The sequence below is a fragment of the Vulpes lagopus genome, chromosome 6 (assembly GCF_018345385.1).
Source record: "Vulpes lagopus strain Blue_001 chromosome 6, ASM1834538v1, whole genome shotgun sequence".
NCBI lineage: Eukaryota > Metazoa > Chordata > Mammalia > Carnivora > Canidae > Vulpes > Vulpes lagopus.
This window is the reverse complement of record NC_054829.1, coordinates 69,734,157-69,754,400: the sequence shown is the minus strand read 5'-3', so window position 1 is coordinate 69,754,400 and position 20,244 is coordinate 69,734,157. Positions and strand designations below refer to the sequence as shown.

General features: G+C 54.7%; 2 protein-coding genes across 2 annotated transcripts in view; one reads left to right on the top strand and one right to left on the bottom strand.

The window, feature by feature from the left end:
• The first annotated feature begins 524 nt into the window (after positions 1-524).
• CPNE6 (copine 6) lies at positions 525-7,022 on the top strand. The gene is made up of 17 exons (XM_041759267.1): positions 525-625; positions 1,972-2,143; positions 2,528-2,707; positions 3,061-3,135; positions 3,301-3,375; positions 3,527-3,610; positions 3,702-3,791; positions 4,147-4,251; positions 4,476-4,562; positions 4,780-4,839; positions 5,103-5,236; positions 5,324-5,378; positions 5,465-5,516; positions 5,832-5,965; positions 6,104-6,340; positions 6,518-6,695; positions 6,838-7,022. Exons 2-16 carry the CDS (start codon positions 1,976-1,978, stop codon positions 6,653-6,655), a joined length of 1,674 nt encoding a protein of 557 aa, XP_041615201.1. The 5' UTR covers positions 525-625; positions 1,972-1,975; the 3' UTR covers positions 6,656-6,695; positions 6,838-7,022.
• Positions 7,023-8,794: 1,772 nt separating this feature from the next.
• The window catches only part of NRL (neural retina leucine zipper), a 29,803-nt gene continuing 18,353 nt past the window's right edge, over positions 8,795-20,244 (bottom strand). Inside the window, exons 2-3 of the mRNA XM_041758765.1 lie at positions 11,003-11,410; positions 8,795-10,135 (exon numbers count right to left, since the gene is read on the bottom strand). Coding sequence (XP_041614699.1) covers positions 9,803-10,135; positions 11,003-11,383 — 714 coding nt within the window. The 5' untranslated portion in view covers positions 11,384-11,410 and the 3' untranslated portion in view covers positions 8,795-9,802. The remainder of the gene's footprint in view (positions 10,136-11,002; positions 11,411-20,244) is intronic.

The following is a 20,244-nucleotide window of genomic DNA, read 5'->3' as shown; positions in this document are numbered from 1 at the left end:
CACGTGAAGATCTCCATTCTGTTGTATTTAGGTTGGTGTGAATGAGTGTATGTGTGTGTGACAAGTATAGCCCCGTGTTCTTTGATGTGTTACTGCGAATATCCTCAACAAGCGTGATGTGGAGAGTGCTGTGAGACTGGGTGTGTTTCCTTATGTGTATTGGTAGGGCTGTAACTGTCGTGGTGTCACAGTGAGTTTATGTGCTGGCGCCTGTGTGTGTCAGTATCCCATGAGTCGTGGGTGCGTGTGTCTCCATCATCCCCCAGCGTGAATGTGTGTGCACACAGGCACTGCCACAACGTGAGCACGGGTGTGGGTGTGTCACTGTGTCTGTGGGGGTCCTGCCTCTGAGCCACCCCTAGCCCGCCCTCCTCCCCGGTTCTGTGGGTTCTGTGGCTCCTTCCTCAGCAGTGGCCCTGCCCCTTCCCTCTTCTCCCTCCCAACCGGTTTGTGCGGGGGGGGGGGGGGGGGGGCTGGTACTGCGGGGCCCCCCCACCCCTCCCCATCCATGCCCCATAAATAGCAGCAGAGCCGGAGCCGGAGCCGGCGCCAGCGGCTGGAGCAGCAAGGGAGTCAGGGCCAGGGCCAGAGAGCCGGAGAGAGGAGCCCCCCGACTAGAGCCCAGGTGAGCCTACCCTTCCTTCCTAGCTCCCAGTCTGGCCCAGTCTCCATAACAACGTCTCCCCCAGCCCCCAGAGAGGCCTCCAGTTCTGCCCTATCCTCTCACCACCACATGCCCCTGCCCATCTCAGGGACCCTGAAGGAACTGGGAGACTTGTGAATGGAAGGCAGAGACCCCCACCCACCCACTCAGACCCTCCCCTCACATATCCAGAAAGGTACGCACTATGGGGAGGGGGGGTACCCTAGCCAGAGAAGGGTCCCAGTCCTGAGGGAGGTACTGGAACTGGCACACCCTCCTGGAAACAGACACACAACCAGGGGACAGACACACAGGGTGGGGGCATTCAGACATATCAACACACACTCGCCTGGGGAAAGCACGACACAGGATCAGAGACAGCCTCACCCTGCGATGTGGACAGACACAGATAGATGGACTGACCGGCCGTGAACTCGGGCCAGCATCCCCCTGCCTGCTGCTGCCCGAGGCTTGGTACCACTGCTGGGGGAGGGTGGCATGCGTGCATCCCACGGGCAGCATGGAGGGGGCTGTGGCTCCCCAAAAATCCTGTCGCTAAGAGACAGTGCCAGTGCTGCCAAGAAGTGTGAGAACAGGGGAGGTGGGGAGGGAAGCGAGACTTGTCATAGTGGGAGTCCCTGCCAGGAGCCTCGGAGGAGCTTTCGGCAGAGACCAGCATCCGTCTCCAACTGCCCAAACCCACCACCCCTCCCTTGCCATGAGCCACCCAGAAGGTGAATAGGGTGAGGTGGAGAGGGACAGCCCCACAGGGCACCTTATGAGCAGTCTCCTCCCGCTCCCTGCAGACTCCATTCCTGAGGCCCAACCCCTTTCAGGCTTCCAGGGGCTCCTCCACCCATCTCCCCACTCCCTTGCCCCAGTTCAGCTCCCTCGTGCGTGCATGCCAAGACTGAGTGCGGTGCTGGCTCAAACATCAGTCGGGAAATAGCAGAAGGTGCTGAGATAGCAGAAAGCTTAGATCAATCGATGGCCTAGGAGCCAAGACTGCCAGGAATGCCCCCCCCCACCGAACACCCCCAGCCTTCTTGAGCCTCATCCACACACAGTAGGCCAGCAGGAGTGACGGAGGCACACAGCTGTGCGGGAGCGGGAGGCTCAGATCCTCCGCCCTCCTTGTTCAGAGCCCCAGGGAAGCCAAGCTGAGGGCAGGGGTGGGGGTGAGTAGGGGGGAAGCAAGAGATCCATGAGATCCTAGGGCCTCAGGAAGCTTGACAAGGGAGGAGGGGGGCCTAGGTTCCCAGAAGACAGATCCCTCTCCTGGCACATGTTCCCTTTCCAGTGTCCAGGTCATCTGTTCTGTCCCACAGTGACATGTCGGACCCTGAGATGGGATGGGTACCCGAGCCTCCAGCCATGACGCTGGGGGCCTCACGGGTAGAGCTGCGGGTGTCCTGCCATGGCCTCTTGGACAGAGACACACTCACCAAGCCCCACCCCTGCGTGCTGCTCAAGCTCTACTCTGATGAGCAATGGGTGGAGGTGAGAACAGGCTTGGTCTTATCTTAACCTCCTGGCCTGGGGAGGATGGGGGCTGGGAAGGGGCAAGGGAAGCCTCACAGGGGAGTGTGAGGACCCTGAGGGGCCTTTTCTAGGCAGTGGGGGTCACCCTGGGGACAGGTGTTTCATCATGACAAACACAAACCGTTTTACAGCTTCCAAAGTCCGCAGAGTCCCAGACAGTCCTGAGATGGGCATCTATGGCTCAGTGGGCTGGCAGCATCCTAAGCTCAGGGCTGAACCTAGCAAAGGAAGAGCTAGTCACCGGGGGTATGGGAGCCCGAAGAAAGCTGGCATGAGCAGGGTGGTCCAGGGCAGGGCAAAGTAGCCTGGTTTCCCAGAGGGCCCTCGCCCCTCCTGCTGCAGGTGGAACGCACAGAGGTGCTACGCTCCTGTTCTAGCCCGGTCTTCTCTCGGGTGCTGGCCCTTGAGTACTTTTTTGAGGAGAAGCAGCCCCTGCAGTTCCACGTGTTTGATGCTGAGGACGGAGCCACCGGTCCCAGCAACGACACCTTCTTGGGCTCTACAGAATGCACCCTGGGCCAGGTTTGCATTCCCATTCACCCCACCCTCGTCGGCTTCTGCCTCTGAAAGCCAAAATAACAGAAAATCAACTCTGGAGTGAGTTCATTCTGGGCTTGGACCCCCATCTCCACCAGTTGCTGGCTGTGCAGCCTTGGGCAAGATCCTTAACCTCTCTGAGTCTTAGTTTCCTCATCTAAACAATGGGGGTCATCACATTGTTTACTCTTGAAATGTTACTGTGGAAATTAAGTCCAACCCTAGCCCAAGCACAGCCGCTGTGAACACTCTAAGGACACCTAGTACCCTGTCCCTTGTTCCCTGGCCCAGGCAGATGGGGATGTCACAGCTGGGTCTCCCTCCACTTCCATCTCCAGATTGTGTCACAAACCAAGGTCACCAAGCCATTACTGCTGAAGAATGGGAAGACTGCGGGCAAGTCCACCATCACGGTAGGCAAGATCACCTTGTACTCACCCTTAGATGGGGCATTCAATGCCCTCTCATGGATATCCATGGTGACATCACGTCCAGGACTGGCCCTCACTGAAGGGACAGGGCATAAAGTGAATCTTTGGGTGGTAGGGGGGAATCCTGCCACTTATATTCCCTTGCAGATTGTGGCCGAGGAAGTATCTGGCACCAATGACTATGTCCAGCTCACCTTCAGAGCCCACAAGCTGGACAACAAGGTGGGAACCCCTAGAGTCTTGGCCCCCATCTTCCTTGTTAGAGAGCATAGGCCCCCACTCAAGACAAATCAGTGCTGCTCCCTCCTCAGTGTTAGCTGCCTCCCCCTGCAGACCTCACCAGGCTCACATGTCCTTTCCTCTGCGTCCCCAGGATCTGTTCAGCAAGTCTGATCCTTTCATGGAGATCTATAAAACCGATGGGGACCAGAGTGACCAGCTCGTCTGGAGGACTGAGGTTGGTGACTGGGGCTGTGGGGAGGGAGGGAAGAAGAGCAAGGTAGGGGAACCCAGACAGGAGGTGACCAGCTCTCTGGTGCCTCTCCAAGGTGGTAAAGAACAACCTGAATCCCAGCTGGGAGCCATTCCGCCTGTCCCTGCACTCCCTATGCAGCTGTGATGTCCACCGGCCTCTGAAGGTGAGGCCCCGCCAAGCAAGGGCCGCCAAGGAGCGTCCAGCCCCTGTGGAAGACATGGCCCCTGAGTCTGTCAAGACCCCTCCCCCTCCCTCATGTGATAAGCCTTTCCCACTGTGGAGCAAAGACCCAGGCGTGGCTCAATACTCCCACACTGTGTGCCTTTTATCAAGGCCAAAGTCTGGGCCAGATGGAGCCAAAAAATAAAGTTCAGCAGGTAGCCTCTTTGGGCAAACTGAGTTCATGTGTGTGGGCCCAGGGACTGTTAGCCCCCACCTCCCTAAATCCCTCCTTCTGCTCCCCAGGAACCACTGCAAAGTGACCCTGACCCTTTTGCCTCCCCTCCTTGCCTTCTCAGTTCCTGGTGTATGACTATGACTCGAGCGGGAAGCATGACTTCATCGGCGAGTTCACCAGCACCTTCCAGGAGATGCAGGAAGGGACCGCAAACCCTGGGCAGGAGGTGCCGCAGAGACCCCCAGCCCCTCAGAGTCCCACCCAGATCCCTGGGAGAGTTCCAAGAGTACTGAAGAGCCCAGGATGTGTGATGAGGGAGAAAGGGTGGAAACTACCCGGGCTCTGTCCTTAGACAGAGGGGGTCTTGCTCTGGGAGGCCCAGCTGGAAGGGAGACAAGGGGTCACCACAGGAAATGGTGACTCTGGGATTGTGGGGTGTGTGGGGTCTAGATGCAGTGGGACTGTATCAATCCCAAGTACCGGGACAAGAAGAAGAACTACAGGAGCTCAGGAACCGTAGTCCTGGCCCAGTGCACGGTAAATCCCAGGGTCTGCCTCAAGTCAGACCCTCAGATTCACCCCTGCCCTTGTCTCAAAGACCAGTTTCTCCTCTTCTGAGAACTGAGAAGCCCTGCCCTATCCAACCGGGAACTCCAACCTCAAAAACGTGTTTTTCCACTTGCCCCATGGAAGCCCCGACCAGTTACCTCCTGAAAGGACGGTCCTGCTACTTTACCTCTCCCCCTCCTGCTAGGTGGAGAAGGTGCACACCTTCCTGGATTATATCATGGGCGGCTGCCAGATCAGCTTCACGGTAAAGGGGACAGGGGGGACACAGGCAAGAGTAAGGGACTAAACACAGAGTGAACAGAAGGAGCTCCAAATCCCCACTGCCCCTATTTTGGGACCTCTCAGGAGGCTTAGTATGGTCTTCTTGTACCCGACACCCACTCCATGATAAGGCTCCCTGTGGGCTTGACTGGGTTTACCTTAGTCCTCCCTACAGACACTAGCTCTGGGTGAGCCTCTCTGTTAGCTCTCACGGATGCGGTGTGACCCTCTCCCCACTTCTACTAGGTGGCCATCGACTTCACTGCCTCCAATGGGGACCCGAGGAGCAGCCAGTCCCTACACTGCCTCAGCCCCCGCCAGCCCAACCACTACCTGCAGGCCCTGCGTGCCGTGGGAGGCATCTGCCAGGACTATGACAGGTGGGAGAGGGGTAGGCTGGGGAGGAGGGAGGTCAGGAGGGAGGCCTGCCTTGCCCGTTAGGCCCCACAGCCTTTTCTTCTCCCCAGTGATAAACGGTTTCCAGCATTTGGCTTTGGCGCTCGAATCCCCCCTAACTTCGAGGTAGGCTGGATTGAGAAGAAGGGAGGATTTGTTGGGAGAGTGCGAAAGGAAGGAGAGACATCTTCTCCCGGCTCTCCCCCTCACAGGTGTCCCATGACTTTGCTATCAACTTTGACCCAGAAAACCCTGAATGTGAAGGTAAGAGTAGAGATTTTCACTGGCCCACCTCCCCCCATACACTTCGTGCAGCCTGTACACCCCATGGCACAGACTCCATCCTCATGGGCCCAGGCCTGGGCTGATCGGACCACTCAGCTGCTGTTTTCATTGGGGACTCCTGGTCCCTGGCCCACCATCTGCCTGGCCTCCTCTCCCAGAGTCTGGACCATCCAACTCTCCTGCTTAGTGAGGAACTTAGGGGGACAGGCAGTCCTGAGACAGGAAGGGACCTCTTTGCTTTAAGGGTGTCAAAAGGCCTGCTAATCTCTGCTGGCTTCACCCCCTCGCCTACAGAGATCTCGGGGGTCATCGCCTCCTACCGCCGGTGCCTACCCCAGATCCAGCTCTACGGCCCCACCAACGTGGCCCCCATCATCAACCGCGTGGCCGGGCCAGCTCAGCGCGAGCAGAGCACCGGCCAAGCCACGGTGAGGAGACGCAGCGCGAAACCAGGCGCTGCCCCACTGGCTGTCCTCTGGTGGGGCCAGGGCCGAGGCTTGAGCTTGGGGCAGGTGCCAACGCCCTGGCACACAGAGCCCACCCTTTCTCCCCGCTGCCTGCCCTAGAAGTACTCCGTGCTGCTGGTGCTCACAGACGGCGTGGTGAGCGACATGGCCGAGACCCGCGCAGCCATTGTGCGCGCCTCTCGCCTGCCCATGTCCATCATCATCGTGGGTGTGGGCAACGCCGACTTCTCGGACATGCGGCTGCTGGATGGCGACGACGGTCCCTTGCGCTGCCCCCGAGGGGTGCCTGCGGCCCGAGACATCGTGCAGTTCGTGCCCTTTCGGGACTTCAAGGATGTGAGTGCCCGGCACCCCCTCCCGGCTGAAGGACTCAGTTCCCCAGGCCCTCAGGTCCTCAAATCTCACCCATCTGTCCCACTTGGGGTTGATGGCGCGTGAGGGACACTGGCTCCCCGCGGGCCACCCCCGAAATCCCGCCCCCTCGCCTGACCCCGTCCCCACCCCCACCCCCAGGCCGCACCCTCCGCTCTTGCCAAGTGCGTCCTGGCTGAGGTGCCCAGGCAGGTGGTGGAGTACTACGCCAGCCAGGGCATCAGCCCCGGGGCTCCCAGGCCCTGCACCCCGGCCACGACCCCCAGCCCTAGCCCGTGACTGCCTCCCATCGGACCACTGACACTCCCTCCTCCTCTCAGTGAGTCCCGGGGCCCTAAGGCTGGGGCTTGGTGGAGCACGTGGGGCCGGGGGGGGGGGGGGGGGGGGGGGGGGGGGGGGGGGGGGGGCTCCGTGCAGTGCAGAGGAAGGTGCTAATTGACTATCCATCCCACCGGTCCCAGGTGCCTGTCCTGACCCTTGTGACTCCAGTGCCCAGTGCCTCTCCCCCTTGGACCAGATGTGCCCCCTAGGTCCTGGAAGTGCGCGGTGAGCCCTGCTCTTTCTCTCCAGGCCCCATACCCCTCAGCCTTGTAACTTTCTTCAGTTATCCTGACTTTCTGGTCTTTAATAAAAGGAATCACTCCTAGCACCTTGGCCTCTATCCATCGTGCCCCATATGGCCATGGACAGTCCATAACCCCCGCCCGTCCACCCACACTATTTAGAAAAGAGGACCAGCCCTTTCAAGTCTGAGCCACAGCTCCTATGCAGCCTGGTATCTCAGCGGTTTCACCCCAACTGTGTGCCAGTGGGATCTAAGGAGCCCCTCCCTCACCTCCCAACCCCAGGGGGCCCAGCACCATGGAGGTTAATTTGCCAGAGATGCAGGGTGGTAATGAGGGGCTGTCAAAGGGGCAGGTTGATGCCCCCTTACAGCTGTCTCCAGAGAAGCCCTGCTGAGTCCTCCAGGAGCTGCACTCCAGCCCCCACACAGCTGTGGGGCAAGTCAAGCAGGGGCGTTGGGGGGACTGAAGGAGGGCAGCAGGTCTGTGAGTGAATTATGAACACAGAGGGGGCATCTAAGGTCTGCGCAGCCTGGTTTTCCTGGGGACGTGAATGTGCGCATGTCCTCATACACTGCACATCCCTGCCTCTCCATGAGTGTGGTCTTAATGTTTCAGGAAGTCAGTCTGTGTCCCCTTAATAACATTAACAACAGCAGTGGACATTATTGTTTGGCATGTATGAAACTTTGTGCTACATGCTTTAAATGCATTCACTCTCACTAGCATCATTTACCCCATTTTTCTGGCAAACCACGTGAGGCTTCATTTAAATTCACCCATCGTCAAAGAACTGGTGAGCCTGGAATTGAGCCCAGACCCATCTGACTGAAGTGCCCACACTCTTAATCACTAGTGTGCAACTTCTGTGTGAGCCCCATCTAGAGACCCAGGTGTATGTATACGTGGGCTGATTGTGTGCAGGAGGGCAGGTGCCTATGGATGGTGTCTCTGCCCGTGTATGTGCTGTGCAGGCCTCAGCCAGTTAAGGAAGGTGTGCAAGAGCAGTATTCAGTCTGGACTGAAGCTCCAGAGAGCAGGCAAGGACACAGGTGATAATCCAGAACAAGAGAAGAAAAGATGGGCTCCTGGAGGGGTCCTCGCTGCCCCAGCCTCTTCCTTCAATGATGCTCATGGGAGGAGATGACGGAGGAGAGGCCAAAGGTGCTGTGAGCCACTCAGGAGAGAGGAGCCAGGGCCAGAGAGGGTGGCTAGTGGCCAGTGGCCAGTGGCCAGTGGTGGAGAAAGAGAAAAGAGGAAGAAATCCTGGGGGAAATGGAGGAGATGCCTCCCATTGCAGGTGTCTGAGTGGAAGAGGGACAAGCTGCGCTAGAGGAGGGGGAGGAGGGAACAAGAACTGTGAAGAGACAGCTGGGGAGGGGGTGGAAAGAGGGGGCAGAAAGGAAGAGAGACATATGGGAGCCTCTTCTCCACCCTCAACTGCTTCTCCCTATTTATTATGTCCCTTAGAGGACCTACGACAGTGGCTGGTGAGGTAGATGCTCCCAGCTCAATGCCTCTGCTCTGCCCAGAGCCCCCGCCTACTCTCTCTGTAGGCAGATGAACTAGAGGGCTGGGTAACCATGGCAACTATGGGACCTCAGGATAGCCATAGGCAGGCCTGGCCCAGTCACTGCTGCTCCTGGGCTTCTGTGCTATGGTGGTAGGAGGAGGAGGCTCCATCTGGCCCAATCCCCACCCTTCCACCTCATTTTCATTGGGCCCCCAGAACCGATACTACACACACACACTCACACACACACACAAGCCAAGAGCAAGGCTAAAGAATGAACACATCTTAAATGGCAAGAACATTTAGCCAATGGTATAAAGTTCTTCCTGAACTTCAAGTTTAATTCACAAAAACCACATTCTTTCAACATCTTATCATACTGAGTAAAATCTCATCTCAGCCCTCAGCAAGGCAGGAGGTAGCAAGGGTACTCTATGCGGGTCTGGAGGCCAAGGCAGCCCAGAGGGAACAGCAGAGGACCAGTGTGTGGGCTCATCCACTGCCTAGGCTGCAATCAAGAAGCGGGAGCAGGACAGGAAGTCCCTTTGGTGAGGTTATTCTGGGGGCTTCTTGGGGAGACTCTTGGCACTCCCACACCAAGGAGATGCCAGAACTGGAAAGGTGTCAGAAGTCATCCAACCCAGGATTAGATGAGGTAACCAAATCCCAGGGACCAAGTGAGCTTCCCTAGGTGACAGAGGTATCCCGTGGCAGAGCTGGGACTAGGACCCAGGTCTCCGGAGTTCTCTCCCAGCCACTCTCAGAGCTCCTCAGGCCTTTACTGCCCTGGGCCCTGGAGGCCTCTAGGTTGGGTAGGAGTAAAGCCTCTTGCGGAGCGTTCTTAGTCTGTCTTGCTGTTGGTAACTGAAATCTTGAAAACGCAGTAGTCCTAAAATGGGGAGTTTACAAGCCTCCGAATGAGGCTTCATTGCTAATTACCACCTTCCTGCACTACAGGTTGAAAACCTTGAATTAAAATCTAAACTGAGGGGGAGTCACACCACTCCCTCGGCTCCCACCCATTCACTGTCACCCAGCTGTCATCCACACCTCCCCACCCCACCCCATAGTGCCCAGCACCGGCCCCTCCAGATCTCAGTGTCCTGGTCATGTGGGGCGGAACGGGAGGTGGAGGATTTTGTGTGCTGCCTGCGTGAAGAGAGAAGACCCCTCTCCCAAAAAATGACCAGCATCTAACCTTGGAGCATGTCCTGAGAGGATATTTACGTATAGTCATACTACGGAGCGTCTGGACCAGAAGGCGCTCAGTAAACCATCTAGTAAAAGGTACAGTGGCCTCCTGGGTGGTGCCCCCCACCCCCTACGACACCACTCCCCGGCCCCCGCGGCTCAGAGGAAGAAGTGGGCGTGGTCCCCGGCCCCGGGGCCGCTCGAGGTCAGCCGGTCACAGCGAGCCTTGTAGAGGTCGCGCTCCCTGGCCAGGCGGGCCACCTCGGCCCGCAGCGCGTCCAGCTGGGCGGCCAGGCGGGCGCGCTCGGCCTCCAGCCCGCGCCGCTGCTGCAGCCGCTTGGAGCGACAGGCCTGCGCGTAGCCGCGGTTCTTCAGCGTGCGGCGCCTCTGCTTCAGCCGCAGCGCCTCGTCGCGCCCGCAGCCCCGCAGCTGCCGGTTGAGCTCCCGCACAGACATCGACACCAGCGCCGCGTCCGAGAACCGCTCGGCCAGCTGCAGCGGGAGAGGGCAGAGGGCTGGTCAGCGCCGGGTCCCGCCCGGCTCCGCAGTTCCGCGCTCGGGCGGCCTGCGGGACGGCCCCGCCCCGCCCCGCCTTCCCGGACGCTCGCGCTCCCGCTCCCGCCGAATCCGCCCGGCAGCCCAGACCCCGCCCCAGGCCCCAACAAGCCCCGCCTCCCCGGGGGACGCGCGCCCCTGCGGGCCGCGGCGCGCTGCAGGCCTACGGACTCCCGCGCCGCCCCCGCGCGCTGCTCAGCGGCGGGCCGCGGGCTCTCGGTGCCCCGGGGACACGCGCCCAGGCAAACCCCGCCCCGCCAGGGCACCTCGCGCCCCTGTCCTGAAGGCCGCAACCCTGTGACCCTCAAAGGATTTGGATTACATCCTAATGCCCTCAACACCCCCATCTGTGTCTATAATTAATAGGATGAGTCCCGATCCTTCCTGAGAAGGTTGGGGGCTGGGGAGGCACGAGGTTTGGAAAGGCCAACCTCGTTCCCGTTCCCACAGCCTCCACGCGGTTCCTTCCATTCCACACGCGGCTCTTTCCGTGTTTGCACAGACTGAGGATATTTACCTCCCCGTCATCAACCGCTCCCCATTAATTCTCAACTCTCCCCTTTTAGTCCTCTCCTAGCCTTCTCTTCTCCCTCTTCCTCCGGGTTCATACTAGTCATTTCTCTCCATTTGGAAAAAGCGGAGGGGGCAGAGGTATTTTCTCTCTTCGATTTCTTTCAAGGGCTCCTCCTTTCTCCTGCCCTCGGGCTCTTCCCCAATCCGTAAACCTCTCCCGAAAGTCTCCTTCCTCTCTTGAGCTGCCCTGCCTCACCCTGCCTCGCCTCAGACCACTCACTGATCACTCACCTGTGTATGCTGAGCTTCCGTCCCCTCGGGGCTCCCTGGGTAGTAGCCGTGGGGCCCCTCGATAGGGACTGGACCCTGACCCTGCAGCAGCTCCGCGGCCTCCTCGGGACTCAGCCCCAGCGCCTCCCCAGTTCCCAGCTGCTGCTGCAGGGTGGCCAGCCAGTACAGCTCCTCCAGGCCAGGCCGGGGGCCCTCAGTCGCTCCCGCCATGCCTGGCTCACTGAAGGTGGGTGAAGGAGGCACTGAGCTGTATGGTGTGGAGCCCAGTGAGGCTGTTGGGGGGCCAGATCGCCCCTCAGCAGGTTCCCGTTTTACCTCAAACTTCATCAAGTCAAAGTCATTGACATATTCCATAGCCAGGGGGCTGGGAGGCAGTGCCATTCTGGGGCTGGTTTGTGGGGAGTGCACCTGCAAAAAAAGAGGAGAGGTTTGGAGCAGCATCTGGAGGCTGCCTGCCAGCCTCCTCCATCAGAACCTGCTTCTCCCGGAGCCCAAGTGCCCTGGAGAGCCGGAGTTCCAGAAAGCTGGGGTGATGTGCAACCCTGTTCCCTAAATAGTCACCTCTGGGCGGCAGCAACTTTTCAGGTGGCAGGGGCTCCTGACTGGGGACAAGCAGCTTAGAGGCCTGACTGAGGAAGAGGATAAATAGCACAGCCTCTGGCCCCACTGGCGCCTCTGGGAGCTCTGAAAAACAGGAGGAACATGGCAGTGCTCCCAACTCTAGTGCTGGGACGTACTGAGAGGCTCTGCCATCTCAAGAGACATCATTCCATTTCCAAGCAATCAAAAAATTTTTGCTTAATTAACTGTGACAGAGTATGTGTCTATTTTAGGACAATGGGAAGGCACAGATACCATGACTTAATTTAATGTATAAGGATAATGTGATGTTATATTTCTCTCTCAGAACGCCTAGGTCAATGCCTTGCACATAGAGGGTCCTCAGTGCACATCTGTTCTATGGGTGAATCAATCAATCAATCCCGTTTATAGGACCATGAGACTTTTCAAAGAAAAAAGAAAGATCCTAGAGTCAGTTCTAGAAAGATCAGGACTGAGTGGTGACCACCTTTCCCCAAGCCAATCTCTCCAAAGGGAACCAACTAAAATTGGTTTTCCTCCTTCTACTCAGAATCTGCTATGTTCTGTGAACTGGACAGATTGCCTTCCCCTTTCTGACCCGGGTTTCCCATTTTGTTCCATAAAGGCAGGTAAACTTTACCATTTCCCAAAGAGTGTTCTGGGAAGCCCTAAGTCTGAGAAATACCCAAGAAGTTGATGTTCAGATCATTTTGAGAGATGCTGCCTCCCATCCCCACATTCTGCAGATTCACAAAGCATAGCAGCTTATCGATCTGAGGAGTCGTTCAGTAAACTGTCTGTTCAAACTCAACCCAGAGTGTCCCAAACTTATGTCAGCAAGGAGCTCTCCTCCCTGTTATCAACTGCAGAGTGTGTGCTCACCTGAGGGACCTCAGGCTAGATGACCTCAGACATCCTTCCCAGCCTGTAGCTCCCAAGTTCTAGCCCAGGTCTCAGTTCCAACAGCCCCACTGCCAGCCCCCCAAAGGTGCAAGGCAGGGAGCACTCATCCCCAGAGCTTGGCATTTGGCTCCATCTTGAGACCCCAAGCCTAGGCAGCCCTCTTCCTAAGGACATTGCAGACCCTCAGGTTCTGCTCCTAGAGGTGGGAGGAGAGAATCCTTTTCTCTTCCTTGCCCCTGGGAAGGATTGTTGCTTTATCTCTTGAGCCCCTCACCCTTGAGAGGACAGGGGTGGTAGAAACAAAGACATAGGAGGTGCCTGGGGGGCTCAGTGGTTGGGCATCTGCCTTTGACTCAGGTCATCATCCCGAGGTCCTAGGATTGAGTCATACATCCAGCTTCTCTCAGGGAGCCTGCTTCTCTCTCTGCCTATGTCTCTGCCTCTCTCTATGTCTCTCATGAATAAATAAATAAAATCTTAAAAAAAAAAAAAAAGAAACAAAGACACAGATTGAAGGAATAATCCTTGGCAGGGAAGAGATGGTGAAATGCTGAGAGAGGTGTCTAGAGAGAACTAAATGAAGAGATGCGTGGGGAAGGTTATTTGTCTTTCTGATGTGACAGCACTGAGGGACATAAAGCCAGTCAGGGTGGGAGTGGGGCAGGGAACAGATGTGTGGGGATTCTGAAAAACAGACAACAGAGAGCAGACAGCAGGTGACAGAGGAGGAGGCTGCTGGTGAATGGCCTGGCACCCAGGTAGGCCCCGAATATACTCACCTGGGGAATGGTAGCAATGATGTGGTCAGTGTCCGAGTCAGGCAGGCACAGCTTCCCCAGAGACTGGAGACCCCATTGAGCAGGGCCTGGTGCCTGAGCACTCAGAACAAGGCGCTGAGGGCACCAAGCCCACAGGGCTCTCTTAAAGGGCCAGTGCTCTGAGGTCATCCGTGGTCCTCAGGCCTCTAGCCAATGAGGTAAGGGGATCATTTGCATATCTCATTGGCCTGGGGGGCTGAGGGGAATGAGAAGAGGGGAGAAGACAAGTATGCCTATTCTCAAGGAAGGAAAGGGGGCATCTGCCCCAACAAAGCTCCTCACTGATGGTCCTTCTCACAGGTGCCCAGTTCCCTTGTACAGAGAGCTGCTTTGGCCTGGCCAGCCACCCTCCGGCGAACATCACCCTCAGCCCTCAGCAACTGAGAGCCTGGGACTAGAAAAGAGGCCCAGAGAAGCTCCTGGTGCCCTCACCCTCCAACACTCTGCAGCACCTTGGCAGTGTTTGCAGGAGTACGAGCAGTCCTGAACCCACTCTTTCTCACCTAGCCAGTTGGGACTGTTTCTTGTTTTCAGGAATCCGCACACTTCTGTCCCCTCCTCACTCCCACTGTGACTGGCCACATACCCCTCACAGCTATTGTATCCGAAAGACAGGCAACCATCCCCACGGTGAATGTCCAGGACTTGGCCACCCAGTCCTCAGCCTCTCCCACTCTCACTGAGCCAGCCCCAGGACAGGCAGCCCAGCTCAGGAAAAGGGGCAACAGAAGGGAGAGTGGGGGAGAGTGGGGGAGAGTGGGGATCTCTGCTCCTTCCTTCTGGGCCACCTCAGGACACTGAAATCTAATCACCACCAATCCATCCGAGACACTTCTGTAAGTGCCCTCACACGCCCTCTGCTTCCTCTTGCCTTTTCCCTGCGTGTCTCTGTCCCTCTATCTTCCTTCTCCTCATCCTGGTTCCCAGATGGCTTGAGGGTGACCTACATTTTCAGCCTAATCCCCTAACACCTCTTAGAGCTCTCATCCCTGAGTAGAAGTTGGAACGGGGATGCTAGGAATTAGCTAAGGAGGTGTTTAAACCTGTCTGAAGCTGTTTAAAACAGGGTGTGTATGAGAATAGAACTCTAGGAGTTAATGGTTATTCCCTACCTGGTGAAGATACTCAACCATTCCCATGGGGTTAACGGGCCCTCTGTCCCAAGTCAGAGAGAAACCTGGGTGTCCATCGGCCCCAAGGATGATCGGCTATAAAAATTAACCTTGTTCATGCCTTAGGTGTTGGTTGAAGAGCTGGTGGATTCAGATGCCCTAAAGCAGTAGTTCTCAAAGTGTGGTTCCCCCAACCAGCAGCATCTCCTCGGAACTTGCTAGAGATGCATATTCTCTGGTCTTACCTCAAACCTACTAAATCAGAAACTCTGGGGATGAGACACACACATACACACACACACACACACACACACACACACACACACACAATCTGTTTTAATAAGCCCTCAGGCAACTTTGATGAACATTGAAATTTGAGAACAACTGGTCTACAGAATACCTACAGCTAATGCAGCCTTCCCTCTGTGTGTGTTGTGGGGGGGGGGGGGGGGGGGGGTCTCTCTTACCATGCTTACAGGTACACACCTATAAGAAGACCTAGATCAGAAGACATCATTCTCTTCCCACATCTGTCCTGCATTGTGTGGAGCAGAAACCATTGTCCCTATTTAAGTAATAAGGCTTCTCAGTGTAATTGCCTGGATCTCGCTGTTTTTTGCAGAAGAACCAGGGCCTGGGGACAATGTCACAAAGTGGGAATGGAGATCAAGAAGACAGAGAATAACACACTCGTCCATGGAATGTGGCTTTGCAGCACATACCCAGGAAAGGCCCCCAGAACTTCCTGAGTTGAAGAAGTGTTGAATGCAGCCCCTTTCTCATGCCTGGCCCCAGCCAGACACTCGCCCCTGAGCAGCTGTCAGGTCTGTGTTGATCTTCTTGTTTACTGGACAGCTCAAAGGAGAGATGGGGGGGAGGTGCTAAGCTGCTAATGGGCTCAAAGAGTCAGACTAAACAAGCTCAGGCTAGCTGAGCCGCTCAGGGCTCAGACAAGGTGCCACTGGCTAGGGAAAAGTGTCCGGGATGTGAGGGCTGGGCCAAGAAAAAGAAGCAAGGGCACAGAAAGGAGATGCCGTGGCAATCAGTGGGGCCCCAGAAGGTGGTTCATGGACCATCTTGGTGGGGGTGGACCCGAGCCTAGGAGATGCACACCAAGACATCTGGGGACAGGGAAATGGGAGCGAAAAAAATGAAGCCAGGTGGACTTCAGAGATGACAGAGGAGAGGAAGGGAGGCAAGGAAGCTTCGCTGAGTGGGGCAGGAGGTGTAGGCCTGCTTCTCCCTCTGCCTATGGCCTCTGCCTCTTTCTCTGTGCCTCTCATAAATAAATAAATATTTTTAAAAAAATAAATAAAAGAGAAAGGAAGTCTTCTGGGGAGGACCAAGAAGGGAATGAGGGGCCATGAGAGGGGTGATAGGAACAAGGGATCAGAAGAGCAATGGTGATAGAAGGAAGGGACAGAGGAAAGGTAAGACTGGGGACCAAGAACTTAAAAGAAATACAGAGGAACAGACAGACAGAGGGTCAGGCCACAGAGGAAGCACAGTGGCCAAAGGACACAAAAGGAAAAATATCTAAACAGAGGGATGTTGGACAATTGGGGGAACTGCCGGGAGAATTGGGGTACAAGATGGAGAGGGAGGAGAGGAGACTGAGCCAGCAATCCAGGGCGCCATCACTAACCTCCTCTGTCCCACACTCCCTTTTTGGAGTCATAAGACCCTGTAAGCCGTACAAGTTCTGGCTTTTGGTATCTAGATCTTCAGTAATGGATTCAGGTCTTCAAATCTCTTCCTGGTCTACCTGGTATGTTCATTTGACAAGTGTTTACTAAGCACCAGGCATTGTGCTCAGCATTAGGGACACCTCGGTAAATCAGACTCACACCTGCCCTGCCTTCATGGAGCGTATAGCCTGATGAGACTGGAAGACATCAATTTATTGCCCTTAGGCCCAGATAAGAGTGGTCTCTACCCTGGGCTCTGTGCTTTTGGAAGGTTCCATTCTGGCTGTGTCCCACCCCATGGGGTGAGGAATTCAGGCCTCCCCTGCCCACCTCTATGGCCCAAATACCCAGGAATTCCCTGCCTACCTCTAGGGCCCACGTGGACCTCTCTCCTGGGTTGACCCTTGTAGAAGTGGACCACATTACTGTTATACACATCTCCAGAACCAAAGGCTGGCTGACAGTGACTATTTGCAGGAGGTCACAGACAGAATTGGGACATGTAGACAGAGAGGTCTACATGTGTGCACATGAGGCCCCTCACAGTACAAGATGGTGTCAGGATAGAGAAAAGAAGCAGGCCCAAAGGCCAGGGGCCAAACACATCTTCTCCCCACACCACCACATTCTATTGTAGAATTCTTAGGACTCTGAATAAAGTCCAAATCTGAATTCAAATTTGAACTAAATTCCAGACCATTATGCATATATCTATCAAGGTAGAAGAATAGAACATATTTACCAGTTTCTCTTTTTTTTTAAGACTTTATTTATTCATGAGAGACACAGAGAGAGAGAGAGAGAGGCAGAGACACCGACAGAGGAGAAGCAGGCTCCATGCAGGGAGCCCGAAGTGGGATTCGATCCCGGGTCTCCAGGATCATGCCCTGGGCCAAAGGCAGGCACCAAACTGCTGAGCCACCCAGGGATCCTATTTAACAGTTTCTTAGCATAAGTTCTACACTTTAAATATTTAAACGCAAGGGAGTACCTGGCTGGCTCAGACAGCTAAGCAACCGACCCTTGGTTTCAGCTCAGGTCATGATCTTGCTTTCATGGGTTCAAGCCCCTGTGTGTCAGTTCAGTGTGGAGTCTGCTTCAGATTCTCCTTCCCTTCGCCTCCCACTCACTCCAGCAGAGCTTTGCAGTCCAAGTTTAGGATTTGGGCTTTTTTTTTTTTTAAGATTTTATTTATTTATTCCTGAGAGACAGAGAGAGAGAGGCAGAGACACAAGCAGAGGGAGAAGCAGGCTCCCTGTGGGGAGCCCAATACAGGACTTGAACCCAGGACTCCAGGATCATGACCTGAGCCAAAGGTAGACGCTCAACCACTGAGCCACCCAGGTGCCCCTGAGCTCTAAGAGCAGAGAGAAGCTACTAAAGAATTTCATGATCAGATTGTGTTTGAAAAGCTCATTTTGGATTTAGTGTGGAGGAGGGAAAAACGGAATCAGAACCAGATTAGGGGGCTAATGCAGTATCCAAGTTGAGTTTGGAGGATATCTTAAGCTGGAAACAAACTCTGAGATGGAAGCTTGTGTACAGGTGGTTCCCTGCGGGGCAGGGTGGTGGGGGGGCGGTGACTTTTAAAAGCAGAGAGAAAAACAGGACTGGATAGCAGGAAAAGCAGAAATGCACTGCAATTGCACAGAGGCTTTAGCTGATCCCACAGGAGCTCTGGAGCTTGGATGGACCAAACTGAGGAAAGGGGACCAGGCCTTTGGTCCCCTGCATCAACCAGTCCTTGGATACATGCTGCCCCAGGAAAGGGGTGTTACATTTGGTGAGACTGCTCCCTTCAGCCACAGGATGTATTCAGCTGTGAGCCATTAGCAGCCAATGCTCCAAGGCTGGGACAATGAATACCTGGATCCTGAAGAAGGAATCTAGGTGGCACACCACAGCATCCAAGGGCCAGACCCAGAGGGCCTTGGGGAAGAGAAAATGCAGACCAGTGGAAAGCTGGTCACACCCTGCCCCCTGGTGGTGGTGTGGCTGGAACACTGGGCCTACTGGTTGACCAGGCTGGGCGGTGCACCAGAGAATCATATAAAAGTGTAGCAAATAGGGGTACCTGGGTGGCTCAGTGGTTGAGCCTCTGTCTTTGGTTCAGGTCCCGATCCCAGTGTCCTGGGATTGAGTCCCACATCGGGCTGCCAAAGGGAGCCTCCTTGTCCCTCTGCCTATGTCTCTGTCTCTCATGAATAAATAAAATCTTAAAAAAAAAAAAAGTGTAGCAAATAAAGGGAATCAACACTATAAGGAAACCTTCATAGGAGCCCCTAAAGTTAAGGAAGGAAGGATATAATGGAGCTTCAGGAACATGAGACTTGTCTACTCTTTTATTCAAATAGCATTTATTAGCTGCCTATTACAGGCCATTCTACTAGGAACTAGGATAAAAACAAGACTAAAATGTGGGTCCTTCCTTCAAGGAACTAACACTTGAGTAAGGATTATAGAGATACAAAAGCAACTATAGTAAAGTGTGAGAATTTCTTTTTTTTTTTTAATTTATTTGTGATAGTCACAGAGAGAGAGGCAGAGACACAGGCAGAGGGAGAAGCAGGCTCCATGCACTGGGAGCCCGACGTGGGATTCAATCCCGGCTCTCCAGGACCACGCCCTGAGCCAAAGGCAGGCGCCAAACCGCTGCGCCACCCAGGGATCCCTGTGTGAGAATTTCAAAAACAGAGGTATGTATACAGTATAAAACCAACACAAATGACATAGATGTTAATTCTAAGAGTCAAACTGACTTCACCTAGAAGGGGATGTTTAATTTAAATCTGAACAGCAAAAAATAAATAAATAAATAAATAAATAAATAAATAAATAAATAAATAAATCTGAACAGCTGAAGGGGTTCACAGAAGTGCTCTGGAAACTGCAGCTGGGTATGTGGGAGAGGTGGCAAGTAGGGAGGTGGCAGTGATAATGCTAGATAAATAGGAGCCAGATTACAAAGGGTATCAGTTGCCACGTTGTAGGAAGCCTCAAAGGGATTTTAAGCCTTAAAGTGATATGATCTCACTTTTTTTAAAATGATAAATCAAGGGGACACTATAGGATTGGAAGGGAAAAAAAGTAAACTGGTAAGAAGAGTCAGAAAGGCTTGGATTCAGATTCCATTTCTCTCTGATGACCAGCTATGTGACACTGAGTAGAAGACAACTTCTTCTAAGGTTGTGAAACTGAATGAAATGATGCGTGTAAAGCTGTTGGCACAGAATCTGATCTAGTGGCCACACAATAAACATTATCCCTCTTTCTCTTAACTCATCAAAGTGAAGTTACATGCGGAGTTTGGAGGGTAGCTTAGTGGGAGGGAGTCGGGTGGCATTTGGAGAGGTGGGCATCCAAGAGGTGGCTTGGAAGATATCACCTGAAGCCAGGTGAGAGGTAAGCCCTGAACTAAGCCAGTGGCCATGGGGATAGACATAGATTTGAGAGCTAATTAGGAAGTACAGATCCAAAGGTTCTGGTGTCTGATTGGCTCTGGAAGAGAAGAAATAGCCTAGACTGATTCAGGTTCCTCTGGAGCAACTGCCCAGATGCTGGTACCATTCACTGAGATGGGGAAGCATGAGAGCAGGTGCAGGATTATGGAAGAGGTGATGGCCTTCGGCAGATCCATGCTGCCACTGGCATGCACAGCTTTAAGCCCAAAAGGTGGACAAGAAGGCAGCTGTTTGAAGTGGAGTAGGTGTGGACAGAGTTTGGATATAGGAACTGGAGGAAAGAATCCCAAATATATACACATGAGGTTGAGTCCAGGATGCAGACTGGGTGGAAGAGATAGAGAGCCAACAGCAAGCCTAAGGCTGAAGGCCAGCCCTCCTTGTCCCACTTATTCTAGCACAAAACTCTGAGAAGCCTGAGAATCAGGATTGTTTCTGTTGCAAATGGCAGAAATCCACTGAAAATTAGCTTAAGCGAGAGAAGAAATGTGTTGACTCATATAACTGAAATCAGGGAACTGTAGCTCTCCATCCCTCTGCTCTACTTCCTCCAGGCTGCCTTCCATCTAGGGCAGTGCCAAGCTGACACCCAGCAGGTTTATCCTACCTGGTTTATATCCTACCTAGGTTTATATCCTACCAGCTCAGCAAACCCAGCAGAAAGAGAGCCCATTTTGA

Bases quoted from the DNA above. Each gene is read 5' to 3' on its own strand.
- CPNE6 (XM_041759267.1), top strand. From the start codon at position 1,976: ATGTCGGACCCTGAGATGGGATGGGTACCCGAGCCTCCAGCCATGACG. The intron at 4,840-5,102 runs GTAAAGGGGACA...CACTTCTACTAG, and splicing joins GCTGCCAGATCAGCTTCACG to GTGGCCATCGACTTCACTGC. The intron at 6,341-6,517 runs GTGAGTGCCCGG...CCCCACCCCCAG, and splicing joins CCTTTCGGGACTTCAAGGAT to GCCGCACCCTCCGCTCTTGC.